The sequence below is a fragment of the Vanellus vanellus genome (assembly GCF_965231255.1).
Source record: "Vanellus vanellus genome assembly, chromosome: 10".
NCBI classification, from domain to species: domain Eukaryota; kingdom Metazoa; phylum Chordata; class Aves; order Charadriiformes; family Charadriidae; genus Vanellus; species Vanellus vanellus.
Window position 1 is genome coordinate 7,727,788 of NC_138915.1, and position 26,882 is coordinate 7,754,669.

The 26,882-nt window shown below is 49.7% G+C and overlaps 2 protein-coding genes across 5 annotated transcripts in view; one reads left to right on the forward strand and one right to left on the reverse strand.

Annotated features, from left to right (window-relative positions):
- Positions 1-1,237: 1,237 nt before the first annotated feature.
- On the reverse strand, positions 1,238-2,302 carry SOWAHD (sosondowah ankyrin repeat domain family member D; the record flags this gene model as incomplete). Its single annotated transcript, XM_082488163.1, has 1 exon — positions 1,238-2,302. The coding sequence occupies exon 1, from the start codon at positions 2,252-2,254 to the stop codon at positions 1,238-1,240; it is 1,017 nt and encodes a 338-aa protein (XP_082344289.1). The 5' UTR covers positions 2,255-2,302.
- Positions 2,303-4,727: 2,425 nt separating this feature from the next.
- Positions 4,728-26,882, forward strand: part of SEPTIN6 (septin 6) — a 31,683-nt gene continuing 9,528 nt past the window's right edge. For all 4 annotated transcript variants that reach the window (XM_082488488.1, XM_082488487.1, XM_082488486.1 and 1 more), the window contains exons 1-6: positions 4,728-4,768; positions 11,489-11,603; positions 19,034-19,229; positions 20,370-20,556; positions 20,795-20,956; positions 26,748-26,844. In XM_082488488.1, the coding sequence (XP_082344614.1) occupies positions 4,742-4,768; positions 11,489-11,603; positions 19,034-19,229; positions 20,370-20,556; positions 20,795-20,956; positions 26,748-26,844 (784 nt within the window). In that variant the 5' untranslated portion in view covers positions 4,728-4,741. The remainder of the gene's footprint in view (positions 4,769-11,488; positions 11,604-19,033; positions 19,230-20,369; positions 20,557-20,794; positions 20,957-26,747; positions 26,845-26,882) is intronic.

Consider the following 26,882-nt stretch of genomic DNA (forward strand, 5'->3'; position numbering starts at 1 on the left):
CGGTACATACACACAGGATTATGCCGCTGTAGGGATGTTTCTCAAGAGTTTCATTTTTAAGCATGACCTCAGTAGCAACAAAGATAATCTCACAGCCTTCATATCTTTTGCATGGTTTTGAGCAATGAATCATCTTTCCAGCGCTGCGCCTGGACTCCAGTCCCTGCAGGAGCCACCGCATGCTACCCCACTGGGCGTCCCTCCTGCCTCCTCCGGCCCCCTTCCCCAGTGGGGCTGAGCTGAGAGGCTCTCCTGCACAGGGGTCCCTAGGGAAGGGCTGCCAGGGGGACTTGTTTTGCACTTTGAAAGACTTTTGTGGGCCCAGCCTCCTCTGGCAAACCAGGCATTCCAGCTCTTACTTTACTGAGAGACAGCTTTATCTGTCATAAACAAACAGCAACCCAGAGGAGGCGCGTGTGGCGGAGACCCGGGGATCTCACAGGGGGCTGGAAAGCGTTTGCAGCTCGGTGGCTCAGTCTGCTTGTCTGTACCCGCTCTCCCTGCCGGCAGAGAAGCGTACATAAAAAAGTGTTGGGGGAGTTGTTTCTGAAGCCATAGTTGCTTCTCCACCGTCAGCCCAGTGCCAAGCCTCTGGCATCTCAAGAATATGGTTGTGAAATATTTAATTATATTCTGCCAGTGTCTCTGTCCAGGCACCCGAGGCGCCATGACCAGTCCAACCTCACAGCATTTCTGGGAGCCAGGGCAGTGCCGACGGCCTCGTTTTACAAGTGGGAGAACCAACTCACCAAGTTGCTGCTTAACCAACTACAGTCACATGCAAAGTCTGCTGGCAGCCCAGGGCGGGCAGCCCAAATGTCCTCCCCTGGCCCCCAACATGGGACATGACCTCCTGGGGTGGGCCTGGATCTCCCCACAGGCATGAGGGGTGTTGGAGAAGCAGCTCCCCACAGCAGGGACAGCGTGTGAGCCCCCTCCATGGGGGTCTCCTAGGCTGCAGCAAGTGAGTCCCCATCAGCAGGGGCAGGGGACAAAACCCTGGAAGGGCTGTCCCCAGGCAGTACTCCTGATGGCCATAGTTGCCCACACACACTCACACCAGCACAGCCCCAAAAGACCACGCAAGACCCAGGACGGCCGCGGTGCCCCCATGCAGGGTGTTAATCCCTGCTCAGCCAGGACTTCAAGCGCTGGCCCTTGCCAAGTTCCCAGCTCTCTGCAGGCTCATCCGGCTGCTATTCAGCACGGGTTTGCAGGCGAATGGGCCAGGGGAGCTTCAGCGCTCTTGGAAGAAAGTGAATGCCTGTCTGACAAAGTCCCGCAGGGTCGACAGGCCCCAGGAGCGCTGGGCTTTCCCCTCAGCCCCGGAGTCCACGCAGTCCCGCCCTGCCCTGGCCTCTCTGGATGACTTACAGTTGTTGTTGGTGTTGTGAGAGCACAGCTGGACCAAGTCCTCCTCCAAGGCCCCCGCCAGCTCCTTCAGCTCCCTGGAGGTGTCTGCCCTCAGGTACTGCCAAGCCTTGCGCCCGTTGTGGTCCCTGCAGCTGGTGTCCGCCCCATAGGCTCCCACCAGCACTTTGATGAGCAGCTCATGTCCCTGCAGGGCAGCCAGGTGCAAGGGGGTGAGCCCACCACTGGCCGTGGTGATGTTCACATTGACGGGATAGCCCTTCTTCTGGGCGTGGGAGATGACCTGGATGAAGCGCTCATGGTGGCCGTGCTTGGCAAGCCAGTGGAGAGCAGTGAAGCCAGTCACAAAGTCTTTCCTGGTCAGCAGGCTGGGATCCAGGTCCAGCAGCCTGACGATGTTGTCTGCGTCGCCCTGGGCCACCGTCAGCAGCCACTCATGCTCCAGGGGATCCAGGGCAAGGGACAGCACCTCAGGGCTCTGCTCAGACTTCTGCTCTTGGTGCGGCCCTGCAAGGAGACTGCTGCTGTTGGATGTCTTCTGAGTGGTGGAAAAGCGCTTGGTGCTTCCAGGGCTATTGCTCTGCAGGAGGATTTCCTTCAGCTCCTTCCTCCGGGTACTGCCAGGGCCGACAGAGGGCCTGCCCGCAGTCCTACCCCAGCTCCCCACGCCACGGCTGCCCTGGCTGACGCTCCTGTTGGTGTCCATCTTCTGCAGCGGGTGGAAGCGCTCCCTGCTCCCTGTGGCGGCCGGCCAGAGATGGGACCTGCGGGCTAGGCTACCCGCCTGGGGCTGGGCGGCTTCCAGGAAGGTGAACGTCTGGGCGATGCCAGCTACCCTCTGCTCTGCTGAGCCCTGCTCCCGCTTCTGCTCCCTCCGGGCCATGGCGGTGCCTCCTGGCAGCCAGCTCCTTGTCAGGGCACAGCTCACGCTCCCCAGCTCTCACCCCACGCTTCCTGCCCTGGCGTTCGGCGAAGGAGGAACCGACTCTGCACCGTGGGAGGGCACGCCAGGCATGGCGGCGGATATGCAGCGCTGCTGCACTGCCGGGGCGGTGCAGGTGACCTTTGGTCATGTCGCGGCTGCTGCCAGCGTCAGGCACTGCCGTGGCCGTGAGCCGTCTACCCTCCCAGGTCGTGCTGGCCTGCAGCGTCACAAAGGGAGAGCGGGCAGGCATGCGGGGACATAGGGAGTGTGTCTCTGCTGGAGCAGGTGGAGGGCACGGGGGGTGCCTGGGCAGCCCAATGCTGGCGTTATAGAAGAAATTTGATTAACTGTACTCTTCCCTCTGAATAGTCTCGTTTAGCATTAACAGGTAAAGTAGCTGAAGCCTTAGGTCACAAGAGCTGACCAAGCGTAACCTTTTGATAAAACTAATGCTGCTGACAAAGAACTCGCTGAATTCCATGGCTATGAGCAGAATGAAGAAGATGAGGACCAAGGAGCCAATTCCAAGAGAATGAAGTAACTTCAGAAGGCAGCCAGCCCAGCCACAGTGAAAACCAGTAAGAAACCAAGAGACCACTGACCAGAATTGTATGGTTGGACTTGGGGATGGGGTGATGGGTGGAACGGGTGTGATTGAGAGGCGTGAATTGGGGTAGGGGTCCCCCTCCAAAGGCACCCAATGAGAGCTGTAACCAAAGAACTAATACAAGACTAATTGGAAACCTTCACTTGGACTTGGCATTATCAGTAGGATCCTGGGGTTGGACCCTGTTATGGTGGCCAGTGTGCTTAAATCCGTAACACTGGTCCTGGGGACACCACCTCTGGCCCCAGTGGCACTCCAAAGCCCTGGGTACCTTGCTGGGACACCTGCCTTACAGTCCTCTCTGCCCTGAAAGCCCCCAGTCCTGTTTCTCCCAAGGCCTTTCTTATCCATAACTCCTCAGACACCCATAGCATGGCTGAACTGTCATCAGGTGGTTTTGCAGCTGGTCGGGCAGCTAAGAGACATACCAGTCCCTTCAACCCTTTTTCTTTGCCTTCCCTAAGTTTTAGCCCTGCCCTGGGCTGGTCGTCACCCCTCAAGGGAGCTTTGCCTTTCTCCAACCACTTGGACCAGTTTTTCTGGGATGCCTGGGGAGCTGGCACCATCCTATAAAGCCCAAATGACTGGTGGTGAAAACATAATTGTCCCCTTGCTCCCTTTCAGGCACTGCCTGGTTTTGTCACTGGCTGTTGGTGGCTTCTGCAGGCTCAGGGAGGCAGAGGACTCAACCCTCAGAGCTGTGGGATCCTGAGGCAGTTTAAAACACTTGTTGGGTGGCAGCTGGGGAAAATAAGGAGGGAAACGAGGTGCTGCTTTGGGGGAATAAGGGCATCGATGGTGCAAAGCACAGCACCCTCTTGGGGCCACCCTGGTCGTGCCCGCATTAGGGACTGGTTGCACTGTTGAGCTCTGACTGGGCTAAAACCAGGGTGCCAACCTTGGGGGCTTTCCTCAGGGGTCGGGAAAGTTATTTGCTTTGGGTAAGGACCAAGTTTCCTCTCTCTCAGCCTTTGATGTTTGTGCTGGCATCAAATGAAGGGTGGCACCAGTTACACCCCCAAGGCAGCAGATGGATTTATCCAGCCCCACCAGGCCGGGGCTGAGGCTGTGTCGAAGGGCCGTGTGGAGCCAGGGAAAGGGCTGTACTGCCACTGGAAGAGGAACCGGTGCAGCCGCCATCAATCGGGTTCTGAAGCGAGCGTGAACCCTCCGACGCACCACAGGGAAAGTGTGCAGAGCGCACATTTTATTTCAAACAGCAAGTGACTGACTGAACCTGGGAGACCCTTAGACCCAAACCACAAACCCCGTCCCGTCCACAGGGCTGCACAGCTCTGCCCTCGCCCTGGCCCGGCATGCGGCCCCCGTTACCGGCGGGGCCACAGCCTGCCCCCGGCCTGCCCTGAGGAGTCACTGCCGGGGGACCTATCGCCGCGCTGGCAGCAAGCAAGGGCCGGGGAAGGCCACGGTGGCGGGCAGCCCGCGGGCCTGGCAGGGGGTCTGGGGGCCGCGGAGCCGCCGGTCGGAGACCCGCTCGCCCCGACCCCGTTCGCCGCCACCCGCGCTCCCCTCAGCCCGCCGCGCCGCGCGCCCCGCCACACTGTGGCCGCGGCCCCGCCCGCAGCCCGGGCTGCACCATGGCGGGCGGCCGCGGGGGGAGGAAGGACAGCCCCGCGCCTCCCGGAGTGGGGCGGCGGCAGCGGCAGCGGCGGGACCGAGCTGGTCGAGACGGCGGCGGGGCGGGGCGGGGCCGGCGGCAGGGCGCGGGGCAGGGCCGGGGCCAGGGGCGCCACGGGTCCCCCCTCGCGCGGCGTCGCGGTGGGCGCGCCCGGAGCCGCCCGCCTGGCCGGGGCGGGCGCTGTGGCGGGCTCGCAGCGATGGCGGCGGCCGAGGTGGCGCGGCAGGTGGGAGCGGGCGCCGGGCGGGCCGGGCATGGCCGGGGCGGCGGGCGGGATCGCCTGGCCTGGCCAGGGCGGTGGGCCGGGGTGGGTAAGGCCGATCTGGGGCGGGGGCACCGGTCTGGGGCTTCCCGCGGGCAGCGGGGCTCGGCTCGGCGCGGGGCGGCGGCGGCCTGCCGGGGGATCGGGGGCCGCTCTGAGGGGAGCCGGCGTTACCTGGGGGAAGGAAGGTTTGGGGTTCCCCCCCCGCTGGCTGCGGGACAGCAGCCCGGCCCGGCGACCTTGGGCTGCCCGCACTGGAGTGGAACAGCGGGTCCTGCCCTGCCGGTCTCTCCGTCCCTGGGCCCCGCCGCGGCCGCAGAGGGACCCGCAGCGCAGCCCGGGGCTGGCTGGACAGCCGTGCTGGGGAGGCCTCATCCTGCACCCTTACGTTGGGTCGAGGGCACCTCTCCAGGACAGGGTGTGGTAGTGGGCGAAGCGCTCCTTGGCATCCCCGTCTCTCCGGGGATGCTGTTCTCCTCCCAGAGACACGGGCATCCCGTGCTCCTTAGTGCGTGATGCGGGGAAGGTCGTCAGTCCGGCACCCTGTGCCGTGGAGGAGCCGTGGGAGCCCGTGCCCAACATCGACACCGCATGCGGAAATCGGCACCACATCCTCACTACGCTTAGTCCCTGAGGGTCCCCCGGCCGTGATGTCCCCGGCTAGGGCACAGCGATGCTTGCCTGCCTTCCTAGCGCGGCGCAAAGCTTGCTGTATGCCTGTGGAGAATTATCCAGAAGAGAAGCAGAGGGAGTTGAGCCACCTCTGCGTTTGTTAGAGAAATGCTAAGGAGGCATCTGTAATGTGTTTGCATGTGGAAGCGTTTTGTCTGTGATTTGATGGGCTTCCAACTTTCGTGTCCCTGCCTTACTACAGAAATAATACTTGAGATGAACACTTGTCATTTCATCTTCAAAGCAGTAGGTTTTAGCATGGACCCAGTCTTGTTGAACGGGTAGATGTAGCCATTCCTTGCCAGTTTGTGATGTTATTTCCTCCTGGACATACCCATTGCCTTGTATGTGACTGCCAAGGTATGTAAGGTGACTCACTTGCTCCCCTGTCTTTTAAAGAAATTGAGCGTTAGGCTTTCCTAAGATTATGTACAGGAGTTTCAGACATCTGTTAGTGGCCTGGAATGAATTATGATAGGGCACAGCCTCTCTTCAGAGGCAAAAGGGAAAGCTAGCTGTGAGACAGAAATGAAATTAGTGTGCTGCAAATTGAAAATGTCTTTGTCCAGAGAGATGACTTCTCAGCCCAGGTCTTGGGCATCCGGCCGTGGCTGTGGTTCGTGGAGCAGTCAGCCGTGACGTCCTGGTGATGCAGAGGGCTGCTCTGTGTGTGCCGATGTGCTTAAACACGTGCGAGAGTTGGGGGTGGTTATGCGGGGGAGTTGGGGTCACCATCCTCCCTCTATCCCAGTGAACCCTTAATCCCACATTTATTGTGGACGTGGTCGGTGAAACCCCTTCCTCCATGGATAGGCAAGGTGACCCTGTCACCACTGAGCTGAGGCCCCTCTCCTGTCCTCTGCGGGCAGTGAGTGTGCAGGATTTAAATGGTGAGACCCGCAGGGGATATGTCCACCCTGCTTCCCGTGGAGGATGGGTGCAGGTGATGGGCTTGCCAGGCATTGTCTGTCAATCTCTGTAGGACAGGTCAGAAGAATCATTAAGATTGCTGATATAGATGTATTTTTTAATTGCTGGAGGAGACTTTTCCTGGGAACATATCCAAACAGCGTGGTGTTTCTGCAGCCCTTTGGCAGGGGCATAAAGAAATGTAATCTTAAGAGCTGTCAGAACTTCAGATTTTGGAAGCACTTGACTGTTTGTGAATGCTGAATGGCTGAATGATGCAATGCGCCTGAAGAAGGTGGTCAATGGTCATGAGCTTTGGTGAGATATTTCTTGCTTTCTGTGGTGGCTGATTCAGAAGTATTTCTCTCCCGCTTTTCTGTTGTTTTTTCTTTTATACGCGTCCCGGCAATTTGTTATCAGCCAAGCAACGAAAAGAAATACAGAATCTTTATCTACACTTTACATTCCTGCTTTGCATTTATCTCGTGGACGATGTTTATACTGTCTGCTGGGTAATTCTGTCATTGCATAAGAGAATTACACACTTGTACAAGTGAGAAGTAATTGGTACAAGTGTTGCTCTAATTTGCAGTTTAATCAGAGCCAAATGCAGTCTGGGAAAGTGGATGCTAAAACACCGAGGTCATGAGAAGGGATCTGATATTGTTTTGGCTTAAAGATGATGTGAAAAACTGTGGTGTGGAAACCTGAATTCAGGTTCTGCCTTGCTTTGTGATCTGACGTTTGACTTCCTGGGCAAGAGTTGTTTCAGGTATAGGGGTTAACCCCCAGGGTTTCAGCCTTAGGGGGCGACAGAGGGGCAGGGAAGTGGCTGCTGTGAGCACTGGCATCGGTTGTGGAGTTTTGTGAGCATTGTTTGATTTGTTTTCATTGAGGGATAGTGCTGTTGTATTTGTTGCGGCCCTTTGGAAATCCTCCAAAGGGTCTCCAAGGTCTCGGCATTTGAAGTGATTCTCACCTGGGGAGAGCTGGGAAATTGTGTCGGAAGTTCTAAATGTCAGCTGTCAGTGCCCTAAACAGAAACAATCTTTTCAGTTAGATGCAGAAGAAGTACTCTACTGCAGTCTTTGGGAGCATTTTCTTGTTGTGCACGCCTTGTTTGGACACTGCGTCCCTTAAGTTCAGAGCTGTAGCATTTTTTATTTGCTGTGCTCTGCCTGAATATCGCCAAGTGGAGGCTTTTCCTTTGCCATGGTGTCCTTTTTCATTGTTCCTTTAGTCCAGGCCACCATAAATTTTCCTGAATATGGAGCATTGGCATTTGCAATGAGCAGCACCATTGTGTGTCTTGAAGGAAGATGCTCTGCTTTATCTCCACAAAGTGGTAATAGCCTCTTGGAGCTCTGAGGATGTTGGGATCTGACAGCGCTGTACCTACTTGTTGTGTAAAGCAGATCAAGGCAGAGATGCACATTCAGCAAGATTTTCTTCCAATCGTTTTTTCATCCCAAGGACCCTGGAGTGATTCAAACACCTGCAGTCTAAATCTTGCCCATTTTATGTAAACTAATATTTAATGTGCAGTGCTTTCAGGCTTAGGATCATTTATTATAACATCTTTGTATTTTCCATATATTCCTGATAGTTTTCTGTAAGAATTAGAGTAGATGGCAGTGGTTTCTGTGGCATGGAGAAGCCCTAATAAAAGGTGTGTAAATCCTTCAAAGGTGAGGGGGTGGAGAACCCTCTCCCAGTGGTTATTGTTTACTTTCACTGTGCAGTAGCCCTGCCTGGTAATGCAGCAAGAGACTGTGTTGCTCTTTTTGTTCTTTTCATCTTGTTTATGGCAAACACGCTTTGCTTCCTCCCAAGGAACAACAGCCAATTGTATCCCAGGGGAGGTCACTCTGCATATATGGGGGAAAAAAAAGGCATCTGGTATCTTGATGTGGTGCCAGTGTTCACACTGGCTACTCAGAGATCCCGTCTTTGTCTTTGTTCCAAGAGGATGCTAACTTTAAAATAGAGAGTATGGAAGGACTCTCAGCTATCCAGCGCTCAGTGTTGCTTGTGGAAAGAGCCTTCACACAGACAACAGTTAAACATTGCTTACCTTGTTGATACCTCTTTATACGTTTTAAATTTGACCTGAAAGATTGTTTTTGAAGAAAAATAATGGAAGATAGCTTTTGGACACCTTTTCAACAAACAGCTTATAAGCTTAATGTACTCTCCTTTGGTTTTGAACAAGGTAATCCAAATCTACATTTAATGTACAGGCAGGATGACTAATTGCTGTGTTCATATGTTGTTTATGATCATGCTGTTTATATATAGCAGTGTTCTGGATACAGAGGCACCACTTGGTGTGTGAAGACTGGTGACTTGCACTGTTTCTTGTTGGATCAGATAGAAAACGTTTCTTTTCTCTCTGCAGGTTTGGTAATTGCTGGCAACCTTCTGATGTGTGTCAAACCTAGTCTGACCTTAAAACATTATTTCTTATTTTTCTTTTTTTCACCGCATCTGATCTCTCGCTGCCTTGGCCAAGCAGGCTTTGGATTTTTAGCCAGAGTAGCACAATATAGCTTAACATGAAGGCTCAGCTGCTGTGACTGGAAATCAAATTTTGCAGTACTTGTTTCCTGGCCTGTAGCAGATGTGAAGTGTGGTTTAACTGCATTATAAAACCACAGGTGATTAGAAAAAAGAGGCTACAGGAAATAACTTGCAGGCTGAATTCTGTGCAATGGTAAATGCCTTCTCTCAGCCAAGAGTGGCTTAACTTCTACCGTTTATTTTGTTCCATCTGGATCACACTTATATTTAGGGATGAGGAGAAGATTTGTTCTTAATGAGAGCCTACACTCCTGCCCACGCTTCCTGGGGAGAGTAGTGTTCAAACAGTCTTCCAACGGTGCAGTTTTAAGGCTGAGTATTAAAAATACACTTGATATTTCCCCTTCCCCAGGAGGAGTCTGCCTGTGGTTCTCTCTCACGCCTTTGTGGACTCTATCCACCCATCTGTACTTCACCGGGGTCATCGTGCTCTTGCTGCAGATCAAACACTGCCATGAGATACCCCGGTGCAGGGTTTTTGTTTTGCTGAAAGCAGTTTAGGAGAGCTTAGGTGTGTTGTCACAAAATCTGCATGCCCAACGGTCTCCCTTTCTTCTGCTTTAGCTGCTTGTGAATTATTTGACCTCAGAGCTGCATCCTCAGAAGACAAAACCAGAATCAGCTGGAGAACTTGAGTGCCTTCCTGATGAACATGTTGTTTAGAGGCAAGGTGCTCAGAAATTAATAAAGCACCATATTTGGTGAACATCTTGGCAGGAAGAGTCAGACTAATACACAAAATATGGCTAAGGGGAAACATATTTACACATCACAGGATGGTAAATATGGTTAATGGCTGAAGTGTATTTGGAGCCTCATATTTGGCAAAAAAAAACCCACACCAGCAAAACAGTAACAAGGCAAGTACGCATACTCTGACAGGCTACTGTGGTAAATGCAGTCCTCGGGGATGTTTTCCTAGCCTAAAATACCAGTGCCATTAACAGAAGAAGGAAAACCAGTATGCCTGTCCCTGTAAACAGGCTTTCAGGATATGTGAAAACATGATTCTGAAAGAATAAGTTAAAAACTACACCCTATTGTATTATTATATTATAATAATATATTGCCTTTTGGCTGTAATATTTCTTGCAAACTGATGATATCCCTGAAAGGCCGGGGGGGAATTTTCTGTATTTGACACTAAAATACATTGTTAAGAAAGGCCTTTGTACCAGAGGGGAAAATACCTTTTTGAGGGGCTGCAGGAGGGGAACTTTCCAGTACACACAAATATGCGGGGTTAGCACCAGCTCTCCATTTTGCATGATGCCAATTCTGAGGTTGAGCCTCTGCATGCAGTTTATTAGTCTGCTGTGCAGGTTTGGAACCCAGCGTGCCTTGGCCTGCATAGGCCATTGTGCAATGGCCAGGTGAAGATTTCTGAGCCCCCTCCAGAAGCAAGCGGCCGTGCTGGGTGTGGAGCACAGCGTGAGCTGGAGCTCGGCCCTTCTGCGTCCCGGGGCAGAAAGGGGACGCCTGGCCAAGGAGACTGGGTTAGTGGTGTCAGGCACAGGAGAGAGCAGGGTGTGGGAGCAGCTTCTCATGAAGCCATTTGGGCGGCTGGGCAGGAGCGGCCCATGCCCTCCAGCAGGCAAGTTTGGGTACCTCTGCTCCAAAACCCCAGTGCAGGCTCCCTTCTGATGGGGCTGCGTGGTTATGAGCAGCTCAGTTCTAGACACTATTTCTCAGCTTTTTTTCCTGTTCAGTTCCTAGCTTTGAAAGTTAAGTTCTGAATCTTGGATAGCAATGCTCAGAGCTGGAGAAAACCTGCTACCATGCATGGTCTTGCTGCTTGCACATGCGAGCTTCTTCCTTTCAGCGTCCTTCAATGATCCCTGATTTTCTGGTGCTAACAGCCGTTTTATAGATTTGGACAGACTCCTGCTGGCAGTCTGACATTTTCACCTTCTCAACAATATGGAAGTTATTGCTGCGTTTGATAGCTTGAAGACTGTATTCTCTGCTGTTTCTGTGCTACTGCACTTCAACTTTGCAGAGGCAGTGTGTTTGGGTTGTTCAGTTACTAGATGTAGGTACAGTTTTCTTAACTGTTTCTAGCTAGTTTCAGTAATTGCAGCTGTGAATGTGAGTTACATGTGAGTTACAATTCACAGTAAGTGAATTGTAATAGGCTTATAAGAGGAGGCATCATTAATACATTCCTTTGCACAGAGGATTCTTTTTGTTTTCGGTATAAGGTGAGACTTGAGGATCTACGTAATTTCTCAAGAAACAAATGTTTTGCTGCCCCTTTATTTCAGCAGCTGTGTTTGGGTATGTGTTTTGCACAGTTAAATATTTTTCTGACAGGGCTACCTTCTAATGTGCAGCAAGTGAAACATTCTATTTGTGCCGTCTGGATTTGTTTTGGAGAAGAGGGAAGCACGCTGAAATAATTTACAGTATACGTGCAAATCTCTGCTTGGACTGTGCAGTTGATTCTACTTGGGAGGTCTTAAGGTTTTATACAGATAAGTGTATTTTGCTTGGAAATAACACAACTATTTAATTGTATTTCAGGGTGAAGGCTGTCGTACTGTCCCACTTTCCGGACACGTAGGATTTGACAGTTTGCCTGACCAGCTGGTTAATAAGTCAGTTAATCATGGGTTTTGTTTCAACATCCTGTGTGTGGGTGAGTATTTCCATTTTGGGAAGTTCTCTTGCTGAAAAGGGCTTCTCTGCAGCTGGATGTAGCTTGGAGGTGACAGCGTTAACAAGGTAGCTTTGATTTAAATTTCCCCAACTGTTCTGTCTATTTTCAGTAACAAGATTTACTGGTGCCCTGGGAAATCCCTGCTGGGGTTATGCAGTATGGCTTTCTACCAAGCAGTGAACCATAGAAATGAAATGCCTAAAATCCCAGGGGTTTATTAAGATCTTTATTTTCCTAGTATGTTTGAATTTCATGTGTTTCATGTTTTTAAAAGAAAATAGGTACTCATGCCAGAGAACTTTGTCTTGTTTGGTTAGGTATTGAAGTATTATTATAATTATTTTAACAAAATACTGGTCGTGCTCCTCTTAAATCACTAAAAGCTATTTTTTCTCCTCCCTTCTGTGCATACTTGAATTAAAATAGTGTCTGGCCAAGCCTTAGCTAGTCAGACGATTACCCAAGCTGCCATGTGGTGTGGATCTCAGCTGGGGCCTGGCGCTGTAGTAGAACTTGCTGTCTGTCCCTGCAGCGTCTGCTCGTCTCACAGTTCTTCCCCAGGGTTAGGATTCTATATGGTCCCTCCTAGGTAACAGAAGTAAAATCTTGTATGGCTTTGGTACAGTAGTTTGGTAAGGTGGATAAGGAGAGTAATAATAGGGGATTAATAATTGTCTGATAGGACAGTTAGTTTGGTTTACTGATACTGGTGCCCTGCCTCTGGGAGCAGGAGGTTATTGTGTGGCTGTGGCTGCTTGGAGTAAGCGCTGTCTGCAGATGCTCCCAGCAGTGCCTGGCATAACAGAGGGGAGAGCTGCAGCTGTGGATGCCACCGGAGGACTCAGCTGGTAGTCAGCTCTGCATGCGCACAAAGGTTGTCTGTCCACTCCTATGAGAGATCCAGCTCATGGTATGGACCGGGTGTTTTCCCAGGACAGGGTTAAGTCTGAGACAAGAGGAGTAGAGCGAGGAGAGGGGAGCTGAGCCCTATTAAATGGAGCTGAGAAGAAAACTTTCCCTGACAGTGGCATTCCTGCGAGATGATAAACTTTGCTGACAAGTGGAGGTCGCTGTCAGGCTGAGTCGCTAGGTGATTTCCACAGTGAGTGAATGCGATATGACCTAGTGAAACTCTTGTCCCAAAGACCGAAGTCTTAAAGTATTTCCTTTTGCACTTATTGAGCTGCTGTGTTGTGTTTTTTTTTTTCTACTAGTTGTAGGTGTAGCAGTGGATGCCTCCTGTGGTTATATGTTCACTTTGATGTGTGGAGAAGAGGTGAATGCCTCTGCTTTCCTCTTTGCAGGACAGAAATGGAATGCATTAATCGCTTGTTGATCTGAAGGAACAAGGACTTGCCAAGATCAATGTGCATTAGTTATTAATGTCAGTCTTTTATGAATAGTAATAACACAGACATGGCCAATCTTGAAATAAAGAAAGTTTATAGAAAAATTTAATAAGCTTCATGAGAAGAAGATGTGCAAATCTTGAGTTGAGGAGGTCAGGCTTTAAAATGTTTTTTAAGAATTGTCTGGTGCCTCTGTTGACTTGTGGTAACAAAGTTAAACTCTTAAACATCTTAGAGAAAGAAAACAAAAAGTCCCAGAATCCATCTGTCATTTATTCTGTTGGCTCGTACTTGTACAGCGGGAGTTTGGGGTGAAAAATAGAAATAACAGGGAGTAAATGAGGATTTGAGACAACAAAACAACAAATAGAGGAACTAATCCCATAGTCAGGCCACTAAGTATGATAGAAAGGCACTTCATTGCTCCCCATTTTTCATCTGTGTGTGGCATCTGTTGGAGGAAAAATCCAATGAAAATTTTACCCTGCGCCATACTGGATCTGAGCCACCGATTCCTCCAGCTCACGGTGGAGGAGCCAAGGAAAGCTTCAGAAATGACTCTCAGCAGCACGTCCAGAGTGGAGCAATTTTTAGCTCTTCTCATGCTGAAAGCTGTCTCCCCTCTGAGACTAGAGCCAAAGATAGAATAAATGAGCAAACCTCTCATAAGAAGTTAGGGGTTGCGGATGGTTTCTCTGATATTTTATTCCTCAGCACAACCATTTTCTTCCTAAAGCTTTAGTGGTAAAATGTTAGTTGCCTCTCAGTTCAGTGTGAAGACTGAGGAAGTATTTAATGCTTGAGACCTGTGCTGACTATTTCTCAGTGAGATGGGGAAAGAAAGAGGAAGAATAGGTTGACATTTTTTAATGTAAACTTTCTCAGTTTTGGCCAGGTTAGATTATAGTTGCGTTAGACTAGTATCCTATTGTAAGCAAGAGTTTCCCCCTTCCCGTTGCCTGGGATTTGCAGGGGATTTGTTCTGAACAGCCAATTCAGCGCAATGAGGAATGGCAATTTTGTGACAGAAATATCTTCTCTTTTCTCAGGGGCTGTACCATAACTGCTTGAGGTCTCTTGCTCCAAATGAGTGAGCCCCTTGGTGTGCTGGAGCTCTCACTGGCTGGGGAAGGGAGGGATGTACGCAGGTTTCCTCATACAGAGCTGCTGTCTGCTCTCCAGCAGGCAGCTTTCTGTGGGGTGATGAGCTGTACAGCCTGGAAGTTGCCCAGTGGTTGTTTTTGTGGTCACTGATGCAACCAGCTGAGGAGAGATCAGGGTTTCTCCAACCAAAAAGCCATCGATCTCCTGCCCCCTCTCTGCTGGTCTCCTGGAGCAGATGGGACCCTGGTAGTCCTCTGAGGTGCTTCAGCATCTTTTGTGAGCCTGTGTTGCTCCTCTTGCCCCCGCTGCCCAGCCTTTGCCTTGCAATGGGTAAATCATGCGGTGTCTTCATACACCTGTCAGATGAAAAGAACTATTTTTTCCTCTCTCCGTGAAAGATGGCCTTATCAGGCTGAGCTGCCTCAGGGCTTGTCTCTACAAACCTGCTACATTGGATTAACTCCCATTTCTTTACATGAAAAGGATGTACACGTATATACATTTTCTTCAAGATTGAATTATTTGGTATGTGGAGCCACAGTTGTTAATCTTGTGAAGGACAAGTGTTGCTCTTTTGGGAAGGGGCGCTCCCATGAAAGCTACTCCATGCCTTTGAACAGGGGAGTACTCCAAGGACTCCTCTGTCCTTCCACAGAGTCGATTGAGGATGATATGACTGGGGCCTCTTAAATCCTGAGTGATGTGGAAAAGGGGGCTAGCAAGTAGTTGTTTGTTGTTTCGCTTAACATGTATTAGGGAAAAGCAAAGAAAATTGACAGGCACAAAAAAGGAAGTGCAGTTTTTATGGTGTATAATTGAGCTTACTGCTGTGGGGTGCCTAGGATGTCAAAGTTTCTGTGGAAGGAAGAAGCCATAAAGGTGCATTCAGCACAAACATACCCATTTTGGTTTGGGAAGCTGGGAGCTTCCCAAAGGAAGGAACATTTGCTGTGGACGCAGCTTGTTCTGTTCCTCCACCTTAGCTGCTGGCCAGTGTCAGAGACAGGTGTGGTAGCACTTCACCTCCACCTCTCACCTCACCTCATCTCCATCTTACTGTTCTAGCTGGTGTTGGGTAGCCCTCGTGTTGCTTGCCTGCCCAACGTAACTTGTTGCTTTGCCATATCGATGGCAGCAGGATCACTCACGCCTTGCAGCACTGGTGCTTGCTGTCTTTTGGCACAGGCTCTGCCTGGTCATCAGCTGGAGAGCCCCAGAGAGTGTGAGCGACATCCCACCCAGGCAACAGAGGGAGGGCAGTCTGGTCTCAGAGCAGAGGACCTCTCTGTGGAAGAGCTGAAGAGAGGAGAGTGGTGCTTGACCCAGCTGTGTTTTTGCAAGTGGTGCCACTGCTCTGTCAATGAAGGGTTTGATGAACTGTTGCCATTGAGCGCTGAAGACGCTACGTGCATGTGCAGTTGGAGCAGGGAACGTGTCTCAGGATGAGGAAGACTGGCATGGTGTCTCGAGCCTGGTAGGCTGTCAGGTGTTAAGAGTGGATGGTGCCTTCCAGGCACTGGTGTAGGGTTGCTGCACGTCCAGAGCCTGACTGGTGTGGTGTCTCTTACCATTTTTTTTTTTCACGTCTCTGAAAATCATCGGACTTAACAGCAAAAATCCATCCCATGATGAAAGGCACAATGCTACAGCTTTTCAGTAGCTGCCAGAGCTTCCCGGTGCACAACTCTTTAACAGTAAAGGTCACCCTCCCTGCCCTGTCTTCCCTGCAGCGCTTTGTCAGCCCTGTTTCAGGAGAGCAGACCACTGCCGAGTTGCATAATCCTTAAGTACGGTTTTGGAGATCAAATCACATGTATGCCTATAAGCCTGACATCAGGAAATAATCTCCCTGCCAAGGACGCCTCTCACTCAGTTTGCATCCACTGTTGCTTTTTCCACAGTAATTCTGTCTCCCTTAATCCCCATTCATCGTTTCTGCTTTTTGGAGAAGATTCCAGCGCTGTTGGCTGGAATGAGCACAGACTACTTGTCCTTTTCATCAGACCATCTGTTCCATCTGGACTCCTGTCCTTACAAGAAGCAGTTGGCACCACTTACATCTTCCAGCCAGCAGAAAGTTGCCTCTGTGTCAGGCAGAAACTCCCAGGAGATTCAGAAATCCTCCCTTCTGTCATTTCACCCTTCAGGGTAGCACTGCTCCCTAGCTCTTTAGTGCTGTGCCATGTCAGTGGGGTTACACAGTGTGGGAACGGGTGTATCTGTTGGCCGAATGTCATTTCTGGTGTGCCAACTTCATGTTTGAGATGCCGTGTTAGTGGCTGGGTGTTTTGTGTGTTAAACACGAAGTTGTAGCTGTGTGGATGGGCAAGTCCCACCTATGGAAAAATGTCTTACCCTTCCAAAAAGAAGGGTAAGACCTTCCCCTTCCAAAAGGAAAACCTCAGTGTGTGAATTCAAAGTTGCCTTTGCTGGCCCTGTGTAGCTGGCATGAGACGGAGTATAAAAGCATGTTCTGTCTTAAAAATTTGCCTGCGCCTCTGATGCCCTTCTCCTGGCCCCTCTGATAGTTCAAGTCACTCCTGTTAGAGACAACACATAAGATTGATTTAAAGTAGGCAATGATTAGCAGGTTCAGGATGCGTTTAAACAATAGTCTTGGCCTTGCGTGAACACCTTATTATCCAAAGAAGGAGGGAAGCAGAAATGAGAGGTAGCTCACAGGGCGTTTTGTCTGCCCGGAAGCCTGCGTGCTTTACACATGACCTTGTGTATCCGCTGCAGAGTGCAGCTCCCTGCCCTGGTCACCCCTGCTGCTCTGCTGTCACCCTGTCCTGCAGCCCTGGAGGCTTGGGGCATGGATTTTTGGATCCAAACCTGCTCTGGGGCCTGCCCAGACTGTGGAATGGAGAGTGCAGGACGGTGGCACAGGACGGGGTTTGCAGGCTGGTGTGTGGACGGTGCTCCCACATCCCAGGGCTGATGAGCTCCCCTGTCCTGAGATGCCCTGGCATTCGCAGGCACGCAGCCCACTCCTTGCTCTGTCCCACCCATCCCTTGGCAGGGGCTCTGGAAATGCTGCAGCCTTCTCAGGCTGTTTAGATTTTTGTCTTTTTTTATGTTGCTGTTTTCCTGGAATCCCTGAGAAAGGCCTGGCAGGTCATGCAGGCTGTCTGCTGTTAACTCAAATTCCCCATCCAGCCTGTGGCTATGCTCTGGTTTGCTGTGCCTTGTGCACCTGCTCCCCATTTGGGGTAAATGGGACCCCCAAAGCCCAGACTATGAGATTCTAAGTCAGTGAAAGTCTTGCTGTGATCAGCCATGAGTCTTCTGGATGGTCCAACTTGTTCCTCCAGCAACAGAAATAACCTTGTGCTTTGCTGGGTCGCCCTCCCTTCCTACTGCCAGTGCACTCTGGTCAGCGGTGTTGTAGATACATCTGATGCATTAATGTAGCACAAGGGATTGCAGCAACAGCAGCTCCTAGTGCTGACTCCCTCTTCTCCCCTTTGGATTGCAAACAAGATTGGTGAGAAGAGCAACTGGATTTGTGGTTGTTCTGGCCGTAGCTGGCATCAATTGGTGATGAAGCACAAACTCTTAGCTGGCTCCTGAGGCAGTTCTGCAGCTGAAGGTGAACATTGACTTTCAAATGTTAATGAATCTTGCTGCCTTCTGAAAAGGTACTTGATATATGATCCTGGCAATCAAAGACCGCTCAGTTCCCAGAGCAGTGGATGTTTGCCCTGCCCTGCCTTGAGTGAGAGAAGTCGCTTCTGGGGCCAAGGGAGAGGGATTTGCCAGCTCACAGGGGTGAGGTTTGGAGATTTGGATGGGGGAGGACGGGGAGGAGTTTCCCCTTGTTGAATTGGGCATTTCATGCAAGTTTGGATCTGTTGCAGAGCTCTAAGCCTACAAAAATAAGAAGCTCTTTTCTTCTGAGCAAAGTTGGAAAATGATGAAGTTGTCTTGGTTGAGAGATGAGGGCTGGGGGAGGGAGGGGAAGGCTGCTTCAGCCAGACACATTCACCCTGTGGTCCCACAGTGGGCTGAAGGAGCAACCTTCACAGCAGGTGGGGTTCCTCCAGCTCCTGAAGTTTCAGCAAAAGCCATCTTGGCAGCTCAGAAATCGCTGTTTCCCCAAAACATGACAGCCATCACAGGGCAGCAAACCAGACTGCTTACGGGTTTAGCACGAAGTCAGATTCTTTGAGCTTGGAAAGCTGGCTCCGTTGTCATAGCATGGTAAGGGAGGCTGCCCTGTGGAATGAGTGCATGGAGGGATTTGTTTTGTTCTTCCTGGGATGTATCTAAAACAAATTTAAGACCTGTCTCTGGGATATGTCTCTTCCTTTTGGATGAGGAAATAGTTCCCCTTTGATAGATGGAATCCAAATAGCAGTTTGATGCTGCAGAACTTTTGGAAGCACATTTTGGAGTATTGTATAGCTTGTGTAGTCCCTAAGGTATGAAAAAAAGATACCCTCCCAGTCTAGAAGGCTGATCCCCCAACTCAATCTGTTGTGAGTACAGGAAACCAACTGCACGACTTGCTGTAGGACTGGAAACAACTCTCGGTGTTTCTGCACGGAAAGAGGCTATTTCACTGGCTGCTTATTAGAGGCACATTGATCTGGGGCATCTTTTTTTGGAAATGGCAATGAGCCCCATTTCTCTTCCCACCTTTTAATGAAAATAACATTTTATGTAGTGTAGTTTTGGGTTTATGCAGGACCTGAACCATGCTTTCCCCTTTGTCTTTTCACCTCTTTCTTTTCATCTCTATTTTCTAACCATATTAATGGCCAGTAGACTGTGAAATGTAATTTGCCCAGAATACAGAGCTCCCATTGTACATGGCTTTCTGCTTGCCAGATGGTCCCTTTGGAGCATGAGACCTGCTTTCATGTGCTACAATTTCACCCCTGTTAATGTTTGGAAACTGAAAGGCCAAGCCATATTAATATTCAACATCTCAACTTTTTTTTTCCCCAATAGGGGAAACTGGCCTTGGTAAGTCTACCCTCATGGATACACTTTTCAACACCAAATTTGAAGGTGACCCAGCATCTCACTCACAGCCCGGGGTCCAGCTGAAGTCTAATACCTACGACCTGCAGGAGAGCAACGTCAACCTCAAACTGACTATTGTGAGCACAGTGGGCTTTGGGGATCAGATCAACAAAGAGGACAGGTGAGTGAAGGGGGAGAGAGGCTGTATCGTGACCTGGTTTTCTCATACAGAATCTCTCCATGTGCACTAGTTGGGCCAGACTGCACTGTAAAGTCTTCCTCCTTCCTTCTTATGGGTCGTCCTTGTCATCTCTTTGGGATGGGACAGGTTGAAGAGAGGACAGAGGCTGTGGTTTGTCAGCACTGCTCCAGCTATCAAAGCAGCTTTTCTTATGTTGTCAGAGCAATATCTGCCCTGCTGGCAGCCTTCTGCCCAAATTAATCTAGTGGGGAGAGTGGAGAGCTCGAGGGCATCTGTGCTTGTTTCCTTGTGCCATGCTGACCACAAGCTGCTGACCAAACCACTAGCGTGGTCTAGTGACCGCGTGGCTTAACAGCCACTTCTGGCAGGGCTCTTCCGTGTTGCCAAAGGAAGCACAATAAATGTGCAGTGAGATACCCTGGGGAAGTATCTCTGGCAGCTTATGTCCCAGCGTGGCTGGAGCATGGTGGTTAAGGGATGTGTAGTTTCACCAGACCATCTCCAAGGTCTTCACAGAGGCATAGCAGATGGGATTTGCTTTGTTGTGGGTCTGTTAGATTTTCTTTTTGGTTTTATTTAAGATGCATTGATGTCTTTTACATTGTGAGTCTGACAGGCTCTGTATTTCAAGTGGCCTTGCAAGGGAATTGCAGGAATTTCCTGCCCCAGAGCACCGGCCAAAGGCAGTACTGAATGGAGATGTGTCTTCCACCTGCAGGACTCAGGGCTGTGAGAGCAGCGAGCTATTTGCTCCTTGTGTGCGAGCACGGGTTACACACTGCTGTGAATGAGTCTACATTATCTTGCATTTTAACAGTGTCTCACCTTCACATTTCAAAATATCAGAGTCCACTCTCTGGAGAGGATGGTGTGTCTCCTGTCCTCTGTTGAATCTCCAGTACTGTGTTTTGTCAAACAGGCTGCTAGAGCCTGATGTAGCACCACATCTCCTTGTCAGTAGTGCAACTTTTAAATTTCTTATGGGTGCGGAGGAAGGGAGATAGAGAGAATTGATCTTGGGAAGTGAAATCAGCTTGTTTCTTAAAAGCAAGCAAAGGAGCACTGTCTGTTTACCTCTCTGACTGCGAGATGTATATCTTCTTTTTCTATTTACCAAAGCTATAAGCCCATCGTTGAGTTCATTGATGCTCAGTTTGAAGCCTACTTGCAAGAAGAACTGAAGATAAAAAGGGTCTTGCACAACTACCATGACACTCGGATCCACGCTTGCTTGTACTTCATTGCTCCGACAGGCCACTCACTGAAGTCCCTGGACTTGGTAACAATGAAGAAGCTTGACAGCAAGGTAGGTTTGTTTAACTTTTACTGGGCCAGTTTGCCATGCATGTGGTGGAAAAGCTGCTGCTTTTCCAGGGCACATCTCCCCACCTTGAATAGCCATTATGCTAGTGGAGATGTCTGGGTTGGCAGATAAATCCCATAGATTTATTGGATACTATTAAGTTTTTGTAAGTTGTATTGCAGACTTGGAAAAACTCCCTGGAGCAAAACCGAGGATTTCTTACCACTCTGTTCCTTTCTAGGTGAACATCATTCCCATCATTGCCAAATCTGATGCCATTTCCAAGAGTGAGCTGACCAAATTTAAAATTAAAATCACAAGTGAACTGGTCAGTAACGGGGTTCAGATCTACCAGTTCCCAACAGACGATGAATCAGTGGCAGAGATAAATGGAACAATGAATGTAAGTGACTCGGTGCTTCCTCCTCTACCAGAACAGCACTGTGACTTTAAGGGTTGGTGACCCATATTGAGGTGCTTCTTAAATCTATTTTCCCTTTTATTTTGTGTCTTAAAACTGGAGGGTTTCACAGGGATCCCATCCTTGTAGTGTCATCCTAGGCTAGCAGAGCCTTGTGGTAGGCTACTGCCTGTCTGGTGGGCTTTTCTAGTCAGAAAACAGACTGCCTTTTAACCCCTTCCTTGTCCTAATGCTTATCTGTTCAGGGACATGTAGGAAATTCGACAGTTGGTGAGGCCTGGCTGTGCAGGGCAAGGACTCCCAGGTTATGAATTGATCAGACGGGTATTACCTGTCTGGTGTGAGGGGCAGGCTGTACACAGACATGCACCTCTGTTCCTCCCCCTGTGTTTTTTGCATCAAACAGTTTTGCTCACCTTGGCTGGTGTTTCTTGCAAAGCCCTGCCTCAATGGGTGTCTCCTCTTGCCTGTGGCTGTCCTTGCAGCAGAGCCCCTTCACCTGGCCTGCTCTGGGACTCCAGTCGGCACCAAGTTGCTGTTTTATTTTTGATCGAGTTACTTAGCTAGGTCCTTGGTCTGATTTGGCCTTTTGGCTCTGGTGCCATTGGACAGAACAGACGGACAGGGGGATGCAACAAGGCTCCTTAGAGCAGCGGCTTTCCTTGAGCAACATCCAAGTGCTGATGTGAGAAATAAAACACAAGGGTGGGAGCAGAGGCCCATCCAGCCCAGTGGCCTTTGTCTTCCCTAAACATCTGCTTTTGGTCGCTTTTGGAGTATGTAAGAAGAGAGGGAATGTGTACGATGCTTTACTTCTCCCAAATACTTCCCCAGCATCTAACCCCATTCAGCTAAAGGATTTATCTAGATTTCTGTCGTATGCATCACCTGATGCCCCCCCTTCCCCAGTGAACTTCCAGGATACTGTGGCAAGGAGTTATACAGCTTAATCAGCAACATGTGAAAAACAGTACACAACTCAGGCCAAATGTGTCTCAAGGTGCCTGCAGGTGCTCGTTCTGGCTCTGGCATTCCCAGCATCATGGGTGCCTCTCTGTGGCTCCCTGAAGACAGAGCAAGCTGTCCCTTGGCTCCTCTGGCAGCGCATCCTTACCATGCTCCCATTTTCCAGAAGGCTTTTTACAGGAAAGAAAGTAGGGGAAGTTGCTTAACTGCTGTTGATGAAGTAGAGGTCTAGCCAACATGCTTTTGTGTCATCTCTTGATCTAATATTAATAGTTGTAGACTGCTGTGGAGAGGCCTGAAAGAAACATGAAAATTTGTCCTAACGTAAGAGCTGTCAGTGGTGGTTTCCGGGTCAGAGTAGTTTTGTGATGGCACCTTTCTCAGTGCCTAGTGCTCTCACTGTGTAGTAATACACTTACTCCTGGAAACAAAGGTGCAACATCACTCCATCATCAAGGAACTGGAGATGTGATGACAAAGGGAGAAGTCCTCTCCCCTTGGCCCTTCTGAGGGTGGAGGTAAACCTCTGCTTGTCTTTCCTTTCAGCTGTTTACATGTTTCCTGGGAGGGAATTGCTGTCTTGGGTTGTAGACGTTCTGGGTTGTGTCAGCTGCTGCACAGAGAGATCAACTCTTTAAATCCTCTGTTAAACTGGTATAATTACCAGGTTTATGGGGACTAAGCAGGCCAGAATCTGAATCTGATCAAGGCAGTTTTGCAGACCTGGAAAACTTTTATCCAAATACTGATTTTATTAGCAACATAAGACAAATCTGTTTATGGTTTAGGTCAGGAGATGAGTTTGTAGAGGGAGTAAAAGAGCCAAGATGGGTTCATTTACGTTTGTGACTTAAATTGCCAATTTTAGTCATGTTTAAAATTGAGGAATGGGAAACTTTGATTTAAATCAGTTGCCTTAACCTTTGTGTTTGTACTTCTCTACAGAAAGCTTCATTGTCTTTGCCTCTTACAGATCAACATCTTTGAAAGGTTATAAATGCAGTCTTCGTGCTTACTTAGTACTTCTTGCTGACCAACAACTTCTCTGGATCTGTTACTTTTTTTTTCTTTTTTTTAATCACAGAAAATCAAGACTGGTCTTTTGATTACTTAATGTTTTGCTTATAACTTGCATTAGTTGTCTTTTGTATGAAAAGTAAAATTAGGCTTTAAAATATGCAAACTCACTCTTTCATATGCATTTTACGTTATTATATCCACTTGTGCTGGATGCATTAGGAATTTTTTTCCAGAGTATTTTGCATTCTAAATTGGCTTACTAAACAGAGAAAATATTGCCTGGTCTGGCAGAAACTGATTAACTGAAGGATTTAAAATATGTGCCATCATGAGCAGAAACAGAAGTATTTAACTATGAACAAAGTTGTCAAGTGAAGTATTTAGAAAATAATCAGATTAAACAAATCTTCAGAACAAGATGCCTGATTTTCCTTGAAACTGTTTTGGCCTTTTTGAGAATCCCACCAAGGATATATTTACAAGTTCAGAGAAAACACTGTCCAAAATTCTTTAGGTCTCTTCCCACCTGGATTTTATTCTTAAATAAGAAAAACAAGCTCTCCTATTCTTTCAGCTCCCTATTGGCTTTTCCATTTTGAATGAATTAGTCTAATTACTGAAGAAAATATTCTCTCTGCACCTGCCAGTTAAATGAAACCACATGCAGCTACATGAGCTGTCCTGCGTGGTGGGAGCTGGAACTTCCTTGCTGATGGAAGAAGGAAATCACCAGCACTTTCTCACTGGCAAAGACAGCAGACGAACAGTTGGTACCAGTGGAGGAAGCGACTCTGCTGTTGAGGGTAACGGGGCCCATGGATGGCCGAGGTTCAGGCTGTGCCTGTGTGGCCATAGCATGGTGTTTCTGCCACTGTCTCGGGTTGCTCCTCTTGCTCCCACCACTCTCTTGGAAGTACCCTTACTTCACTCTCCCGGAGACCTGGATATGAAGCAAACAAAAAGCATTACCAGCTGTGGGAGAAGCTGACCATGGGGTGCTCCTCATGGACAGTCTGAAGACAGGGAGGTCTGGAAGCTGTCACCCAGAAGTGGCAGGATGGGAAGAAGAGTGGGCAGCTCTGGTGGGCTGTGGAGGAGCTGGTCATCAGTGGGGAGCACATTGCCACTAGCAAACATTTGCCTGATCCTGTGTCCTGGAGGGGGAGCAGCTGGCTTGAAACCTCAGGCGCCACAGAACCACAATGTCTTTTCCTCTGGAAATAGCACTGTGTAGACCTGCAGAGGAGGCTGTAGCCTTTGTGGGGTTTAGTACCTGGAGCATTTCAGAGTTTCCAGCAGTTGGACACAGGTACAGACCAGTTCCAGTGCATCCTGTAGTGAGGAGCCCGACGTGCAGTAGGTGAAGAGCACACCCAGTGCCTGGCAGTAGCCACCGTATCCCCACGGTGTGATGTCTCTGGTTCCTCCAAGAGCAGCTGAAGGTGGGATGTGGCCCTTGCTCAGCCCTGGGGTCTCTACCCTGTCAGGCTGCCTGACAGCGGCTGCACAGCGGGACACTGTGGGACATGCAAGGCCTGTTTGCAGCCAGTGGAGAGGCAGTGACCTGCTCCACAGGGATTGCTGACTATTCTTGACCCCATGTGCAGAAGTGCTTGTGGATAGTGCTGCCACTTTTGTGTGGCCTGTCTTGAAGGCAGGAAAAACTCCAGCTTGCAGCAATGAGGCAGCAAATTATTCTTTTGGAAGCTGGCTAGGGGAGTTTCCCTCATGTTGTGTTATGGGGGCTGTTCAGTTGAGACAGCTTTGTTTCCTTCCCCTCCAGTATTTTGTATTCCCTGCCCTTTGTGATTAGACAGCTTTCTGCTGAAAGTCATATTCCTTCAACCTGGAAGGCGACTTTGCTTTTTCTGCTGCTTGGCCCCTCCTGCAGGGAACTTACCCTGCGCAAACCAGGCACAGTTCCATACTGGCCTGCATCCCTCCAGGCGCTGGTGCATCAGCGTGATTGCGATGGTAACTCAGCATGGAGAGTGACCCGGGAGGCCCTGCTACACTGAGCCTCTGCGTAGCTCGGCATGGCCTCATCAGACTGACCGCCAGCCCCGCTTACTCTGCATGTGTCCCATGCAAGAGCTGGGAGGCCAAGGAATAAAAGCTGAGAAGCCCATCTTTGTGAGTGCTTGCAGGCAGTTTTCTTGTATTTGCAGTTTGACTGTATGAGCAACACCCTGGAAGCAGAAAATGTAATCTCTGAAATCTTTCACATGTACCAGCTGTCATGAACTTGTCCAAGTTGTTAGATAACCTGTGGAATTATGGAATTAAAACTTCACTACCTGCTCTTGAGACCAGTCCAGGGTCACTGATCTTAATTGGCTTCCTGGGGCCCTTTTAATTGCCCAGAACTCGGCGCACTTTAAAAGCTCTAGCTAACAAATGTCACTGCACAAAATTCAGCAGAAGGGGTGGGTGCAGGGACCTGGCAACTTTAAGTGCTGAAACCTTGCACTTGACTTCTTTGCAGCTTGGCAGAATGCAATATACTTCCCACGAGCAAGCGGGAGGTGGGGGGAAACTCACTTATTGCACAACAGATAAATGCAGCAAAGTACAATAGCAGTGTCTGGGGGATTTGCTTGGCTGCCTGAGTTTGGGGAATGAGGGGAGTGTAAGATGAGGTCTCGTGAGCCTAGAGAGGTGTCGGGAGTGTTTCTGTTCCAACTCTGCTGAGCTTGCACTGGGCGATACTCTTAGTCTCTCTGCAGAGGCAAAAAGTATCTTTACTAAGAAGTGACTATTTTTTATTTCTGAGGTTTTGAAAAGCAAATCCCTCTTGTTCTTAGTCAGCCTTCAGGTACTTGTAACAACTGTGTTCTGTGGAGTGCGTCTCGCCTTGAAGAGTGTAACAAGGCACAGTTAAGCTAGTGGTACAGCTCTGCTCTGCTGTCCCCCAGATCCCTCCTCATGGATGTGATCCCTGGATTTGGCCTCCTTTGTCCTCTAGTTATGCAGCCATCTAGCAGTGGCTGTGCATAGCATCAACATCGTGAAGATTTTACAAAGCCATCGGCATTCCTATGGGTTTCTCAGACCAGTTTTGATAAAGGATTTGGGAGAGGAGGTGCTAAGGGTGAGCCCCAACACAGCCACAGGAAGCATGAAGTGCTATGGAGTGTTAGCACAGGGCAGGCTCAGCACAGCCCCGGGGAACACAGAGTCCCCAGCTCAGCCTGAGGCAGACCACAGGGCACACGTGGATGCAGAGGCTGAGCCAGAGCAGGGACGTGTTCAACCCTTCCTCACTAGGGCTGAAGCAAGTGGGGAGGAAAGCTGTTGCTCTGGGGAGGAAGGAGCAACTTTGATCTCATGATCTGATAGAGCGAGTTGTCTTGTGCTCCAGTGTGATCTGAGGGAGTGGTGGGGGGATAAAATCAAGAAGACTCCAAGACCTCTTATTGCTTCTGTGCTTGTGCAGATGTTCTCCTCAGCCATGGCAAGCCCCCGGGACAGCACCACAGTCAGAGCCACGCAGCGCATTGTTCAAGCTGTCATTCTGATGCTAGTCTTGCACTGGCTCTTCTCACCTGAGACCCTGTGGCTGGGAGGATCAGCCAGGTAGAGGATATAGAGTGGTAGCACTAACAAGGTTTCCAAAAAGGACCCTCCCTTCTCCCCGTTGTCTTGGGCTAGTGGCCAGTGACTAGACTCCCTGAGATTAGCGTGTGTATAATGACTGTCTTGCTCAGTGGCTGTGCTAATCTCTGTGTGCTGGCAAGTCAGCCAGAGTTGAGAGGGACTAACGTGGGTATCATTAAATGTGTTCCAGGCCCACTTGCCGTTTGCAGTGATCGGGAGCACGGAGGAGCTGAAAATAGGAAACAAAATGATGAAAGCTCGTCAGTACCCCTGGGGCACAGTGCAGGGTGAGTTGAGCCCTGGAATTTTCATGGCACGAATGGTG